At 32.9% G+C, this 6,728-nt stretch overlaps 1 protein-coding gene across 1 annotated transcript; it reads right to left on the reverse strand.

Moving 5' to 3' along the window:
* Positions 1–1,090: 1,090 nt before the first annotated feature.
* On the reverse strand, positions 1,091–4,927 carry LOC113400885 (PRADC1-like protein). Its single transcript, XM_064216247.1, has 5 exons — positions 4,799–4,927; positions 4,590–4,726; positions 3,823–3,938; positions 2,553–2,678; positions 1,091–1,665 (listed from the first exon to the last, which is right to left on the reverse strand). Exons 1-5 carry the CDS (start codon positions 4,890–4,892, stop codon positions 1,494–1,496), a joined length of 645 nt encoding a protein of 214 aa, XP_064072317.1. The 5' UTR covers positions 4,893–4,927; the 3' UTR covers positions 1,091–1,493.
* Positions 4,928–6,728: the final 1,801 nt, after the last annotated feature.

A 6,728-nucleotide genomic window follows, 5' to 3' on the forward strand; every position in this document is an offset into this window, starting at 1 on the left:
CTCACAGAAATACCAGTAGCATGATTGTCTTGCTTGTCTACTTACTCGTAATTGATCGAGTGGGCGTGTCGTCGGTCGACTATTGGAGTTGAGCGATAACGTAATATTATTTATATTATATCATATGGATACTTTTATAAAATCATATCGTTTTAAAAGGGGTAGCATAGTTATGGCTAGAGCAAAAAACGTTTGGAAAACTTTGGACGACACTACATCCAACGATAATTAAAATCATCATTACGCAATAAATTACATTCCCTCTGATATCTCTCTAGCTAATTAATAAATTAAGAAACGAATACCGTTAGATTATAATCTATCTCGCGAGATTGTGAGCTGTACCGTAACATACTGCTTACAATTTAACGCAAAATTTTCGGTAGATTATAATCTATCGAAGTTAATTTCAGCTAAATTATAAAAACTCTAACCTAACCGAAATATTATGAACTATCGGAATTGTATATGTTTATTGTAAATTAAATAAACGTTCACAATCTTTCGTCAGTTTAAAATTGCGCGAGATAGATAATCTAACGGTATTTACAATTTTACGGTGATATTTATATTGGAATGTCTTTGAAGGGCACATGTATAGCAATTCTTATGTCAGTGGTTCTCATTATATTCGAAGTCGGGAAAAAAATGAAAGAGATGTTGACAACATTATTGGTTTAAAAGAGTATCTGTCACCATCACAGATTGTACCAGTGGGCTTTGTGTTGTGTTGTCGCCAACCAGCTGGGACTAAATAAAAAACCGTAATCTGCTCTACGGACCGCGTACGGCTTAACGTACAACCGATTTTATTAACTTGTAAAATAATTATAATGATATAATAAATTTGTTCTCGCTGTTATGGTAGATTAGAATTGCTTTCCTTCATAACAGCAACACTGAAAGCTTACAAATGCCGATCACGGTTATTGCTTATATATTATTGCTTGCATTTTGAGTTAACTGCACTCGTTTACGATTTGCGTGACTTGCGATTTATACGCCGGTACAATTTTATATTAATCACTGAGTGTTCAAAAAGTGAGAAGGGGAGGGAAGTATACCCCTCCCAAACAAAAAAAAATCCACATCGCTTCATAAATAACAGTTCTGAGTTAACATAAAAAAATATCACCGAATTTGATAACCCCTTATTTAAAGTCGGTTAAAAGTACAGGCACTTTGTCATTCGATTTGTAAAAAACATGATACACCAGTATCATATCAATCATCAAGTAAAAGAAACAGACTACATATGTCCCACTGTTGGGCAATAACTCTGATAGTGAAAGTCAACCACATATAACAGTATAACTACTAGCAGCTATTTATCTCCCAAAAGTTACTGGTAACTACTGACTTATTAAAATGCAATTAATATTTTCTATGTTGTTTGTAAAAGTATCAAGACTTAATTTCATAGTCTCAAAATTATTATAAAACTACAAAACATAAATAATCCAAACATAAAACAAACAAACAATGTCCTTCCTTTACCATGATATCCAAGGTGGTTGATTCATTTTACCTAATGGTACATGGGTCATATTTATTGGTAAATTTACAAGGGCATATCTTTTATGCAGTCTTTTCAACGTCCTCAGTATTGTTGCCCCGCTACGACCCAGTAGAAAAGCTGCGGGTATGTTCACGTCCAACTCCATCCTGAAATAGTAAGAGAAACATCTTATAATATTTGAAAAAACACTGAGTAATATTCTTATACTATTTATAGTCGCATATTATCGAATAGCCTACAAGCTTCCTCAAACATTGGGCTATCTAATATTAATACAAATATATTTTTTCTAATAAGATTGAAAATCCATTGATTAACGCATTTAAACAAAAATACGAAAACTCCTCTGCTTTATTATATTGTTATAGAAATTTATTTATTTGAAGACTTTATAAAAAAGACCTGGGACCATATCGTTTTCATTTTATCATGTAGTACTGTCGTACAGACGGGCTGCCTGCTACTTGTTTAGTTTAGTGAGTAACTTATAAACCAGTTCAAAACCTGGGGTAAGGCCAATAATTTTTTTTTGGTTTTTTAGCCAAGTAATTCTCATTAACAGTCCAGACTCTGGAAGTCTGTAAGAGAGAGATCTCTTTCGGGTCCGGTAAGATTCCGTCCAATTGGATTATGAGAGTAGAGGAATATGGAGTGCACTTGAGTTTTTGCAGATGGTTGTGCATTATATTCAAGTGTCTCAAGAAGTCAAGAATATCTTGAGAATTATTGCATAGTCAGTAAAGAAGACATCATCATCATATTTTTCTAAATGGCAGCAATATATATATATATGTATATTACGATTTAGTAAAAAATAATTATAATTTCAGTTCCGTTTTCTATCAGATCCTTATCTCTGGGAAAGCTTTATGAAATATTATTCAATACTAATATTTCATAACATGTATAGTCAAACTGAAACTCAAATTGCTTTATTCTATATAGAAGCATTACACTTATTTATTGATAGTCAAATTAAACACTACCACCGGTTCAGAAAAGAAATTATTTTAATAATATAAAAACATCTTACTTATCGTCGACCATTTCAATGAGATGGTCCAGAGCATCATCCCATTTGTCTACAGATTCTGTGATGATAATTGCTTGAGCGCCCGCTTGCTGTGCTTTCAATGTTTTAAACACGAATGAACACTCCCTGAAATATCCAAAAATTTTAACAATTACTAAACAATTTAAGAGTTAATAATGCAATGGTTTACGGGCCTCCAGTAATATAAACAGTCGCAGGTATTATCTTGATCTCTTGGGCTATTGCTAAATGTGGCATTATTGCTATTCTATGTTTTAAAAATAAATAATTGAAAACAAACATAATAACAAAATAAATTAGTTTATATACACTTGGTGGCACCATATGCATTTCAATTGCATTCTTGTAATTTAACTATTTAAGTTTCCAGTGTTTTATAAGTAACATTTGCTACTCAAAAACCCAAAATATCATTTATAAATTTTAAAATAGAACAATATACTGATATTCATAGATATATATTCATGAACAAACCCAATTTCAGACTAGACTAGTTTGTTCTAAGCCAAATTGGTCATCCCTTGCATGGAAAATATAATAGTTGTCCCATTTATTAATTCATAAAAAATTTGCAAACACAAAGAGATTGAAAATAACATGCAACAAGCGAAGTTAGAAAAAAATTTAAAAATGAAACCACAATTCCAAGTAAATGCAATAAGGCAAACAAATCTTCTATACAATTTCAAGTTTTAAACACATAGTTCCTTTCATGAATCATATCTAAGTTTTTATGATAAAATGTTAGATCTCTATGAATTTGATATTATAAATAAAAACAATATATAATATTATGAAAAATTATACAGTTGATGAAAGGATAATGGTTTTTAAGATAAAAATTATAGATTTTAGCACCATTAAACATTTTAGAAAATCCTCTCTAATTTTTAATAATGTATGTCTCTCTCTATACATTTTTATTTGTAATATAGTGATAGATATAGAACATCCTATATAGATAGATAGATAGATGGAGAGGCTATAGAATTCTCTCAATAAGTAGGCTATCTAACACAAAAAACTTATTTAATCTAGACTGATAAATATGTATATTAACAAGTTAAAAACACAAACAAACCAATAGAGATATCATTTTTAAAAGATTTCATTAAGACTGTCTGGGTGATATCCCAAACTATGATATGTTTATTTGGTCAGATTAAACTAAGAAGGTCTCACACTCTCTGCGGAAGCTTCACATCAATTTGTAAAGATTTTCAATGTGTAAAAAAAATTATACACTCACCCCCTCTCTGATAAGGCTATATTGCCAAATATTTCATCTGGATTCATAACATCAGCACAGCTATGCAATGGAACTGTTGGAACTAATCTTGCCTTTTCAAAATGAATGCTGCCATTCTGAAAATAATTACCTCTTCCTACTATACAAGACAACAAAATAAATATCAATGTTAATAATTTTAATCATGGGATATGTAACCATAACTTTAAAAGTGAAATTAAAATGATGTTACACAAAACTAATGCACTATAAGTTTAAAAAATCAATGAACATTTATAATACAAAGTTGAGAGCCGAGTTGATTAAAGGATAATTAAATTAGATTTTAGTTTCAAAAATCTGGACAAGCACTAAAATTTACTGATGCTTGATTATATAATTCATCTCAATGAATCAATCAATCAAAATATTCTTTATTCATTTTATAAAACTATATTAAGTGAAGCTACCACTGGTTCCGAATGTAGATACCACCAAGATATGTATATAATATATCCTGCTAATAAACAGTATTTCGACAAGTATTAGCTCCAAGCTTTTTTATCTCAAGCTTTTTAATAATAAGAATAATTGTAGAGAAACTTAGTGTTGAATGAAATTCTGTCAATTGTGTATCTAACTTGCAATGGACCAGCAATTAAATGTGAACCGAAGGAGAAAGGGCTAAGAAAGAACTTTGACCAGAAGTGTAAAGTTATTCTAGTTTTACTTTAAATAACTCTATAAAAAAAAAAACATAATTCCAATAATAAAGAAACTATACATACAAAAGGAGTACCAAAGTCTTTAGCTGGTCTAATGCGATACGAATATCTTAGCTCTGGTGGGTCCAAGATTTCGAAAAATATATCTCCTGCAATAATATCAGCTGTAGATGCGCCGTCATAGAAATGCAAGTCGTTGGCTGCAAAGTTAAATTTAAATTATTCAAAAATTTTATATTTTTTTATTATTAATGTAAATTTAGATTATTTACCTCCGGACGAAACTTTTGGCATTAAAAATGAGAATAATATACAAACAAATAAATGAATACATTTTTTAACATTTAAAAAAATTGTGGAGGGCATAGTAATCTATTGAATGTCAAATACTATGAAAATAATGTCAAATTGTCAATGTCATTTAAACAAAATGCAGATCGACTAGTCTAGTAGTCTTATCACATGGATATTGAATATATTTTTCCGTGTTTTTTTTCTTTATTAAAAGAAAATTATTCAAGTCAGCTCTTACAAGAACTTTTCAATCATCAAAATGTAAGTTCTACCGAGAAGGACCGACAAGAAATATAATACCTATTCTTCATTATCAATAATCATAATCAATATTTAACAAGCGATTAGTGAAATAAGAATCAAATGCGTAATTTTTTTTATTTTATTTCTATGTAATAGATACGTACCGACAGTAGACACTGAAACTTGGCTGTATAGTGTATCACTCGAGCTAACTTGTTATATATTATTTGAAGTAAAAAACATGTTATGGTGACGTGTTGAATTTTGGTTGAATGGGGAAGAACTTAAATATAATCCATAGACATATATGAGTATAAGTACCATATAGGGATTGAAGATTAATGTATTAAAATATATCCGTGAAATAAACGAATTCAACGTATTGATATTATTAATTTTACTGCAATTGGAAGGCAAAGCCAAATTGGCATAAAAAAAGCTCGGTGTGCTCAGCAAGGCAAGACAGTATTTCACGTCGGCCCATCGTCTAAGACTATACAAGGCGCAAATTCGGCCTCACATGGAATACTGCTCTCACCTCTGGGCGGGTGCTCCCCAGTACCAGCTCCTTCCGTTTGACCGTATTCAACGTAGAGCGGCTCGAATTATCGACGATCAAGCCCTCTCCGATCTGCTTGATCCTTTGGCTTTGCGTAGAGATGTTGGATCGCTCTGCATCTTCTACAGAATTTATCACGGGGAATGTTCCGAGGAATTGTTCGGATTAATCCCGGCTGCTGAATTTCACCTTCGGACATCTCGTCAAAATTCCAAATATCACCCGCACCACCTAGATGTCCGAAAATCCACAACAGCGCAATTTTTAAGACACTTTCTGCCTCGCACAACCACTCTGTGGAACCAGCTTTCGCCGGCGGTTTTTCCGATCCGATACGACTTAGGAACCTTCAAGAAAAGAGCGTACTCTTTCCTGAAAGGCCGGCAACGCACCTGCAAGCCCCCTGGTGTTGCAGATGTCTATGGGCGGTGGTAGTCACTTTCCATCAGGTGAGCCTCCTGCTCGTTTGCCACCTATACTATAAAAAAAAAAAAAAAGGTTTCTTGACGGGATGGTCATCGTTACGTCTCAGGATGTGGCTGTATCGGCGTAGTCCGTAACAATTTGTGTTTCCTTGAACGATCCCCTGACAAACTCATTCCTTACTTTGTCCAGCTGGGTTATTCCTTCCACCCATCTAAGCATTTTATCGGTTGTTTGCAGTTGTTATTCGTGTATATTTTTTGATTTTTCAATACTCTGCCCTATAAATCATGGCGTACTACCGTTTTGTACACTTTTCCCTTTACTCGAATGGGCATTTTACGGTCACATAGGACACCCGAAAACGATTTCCATTTAATTCAGGCGGTTTTGGCGCGGTGTGCTACGTCCTTATCGATATTCAGTGGTAAGCACAGAACCAAGGTATTTAAAGTTGTACACTTTGGAGAGTGTACGGTTGTCTATGTAAATATTAAATCCCGTCTCTTCTGTCCCGCTTAGACTTATGCGCAGCCCATGGTATTTTATTTGTGTCACCCACTGGTTGAGTGTTTCCTGTAGGCTCTGTACATTTTTCGCCACTAAGACGATATCGTCTGCGTAAAGCATCCACTCTGGTACTGGCTTTTGTATGCCTCGTGTAATGTTGTCCATTCACAGGT

Source organism: Vanessa tameamea, chromosome 11 (assembly GCF_037043105.1).
Source record: "Vanessa tameamea isolate UH-Manoa-2023 chromosome 11, ilVanTame1 primary haplotype, whole genome shotgun sequence".
NCBI lineage: Eukaryota > Metazoa > Arthropoda > Insecta > Lepidoptera > Nymphalidae > Vanessa > Vanessa tameamea.

Bases quoted from the DNA above. Each gene is read 5' to 3' on its own strand.
- LOC113400885 (XM_064216247.1), bottom strand. From the start codon at position 4,892: ATGCCCTCCACAATTTTTTTAAATGTTAAAAAATGTATTCATTTATTT. The intron at 3,939-4,589 runs GTATGTATAGTT...AATTATTTTCAG, and splicing joins AAGACTTTGGTACTCCTTTT to AATGGCAGCATTCATTTTGA. The intron at 2,679-3,822 runs GTGAGTGTATAA...TGGATATTTCAG, and splicing joins ATAGCCTTATCAGAGAGGGG to GGAGTGTTCATTCGTGTTTA.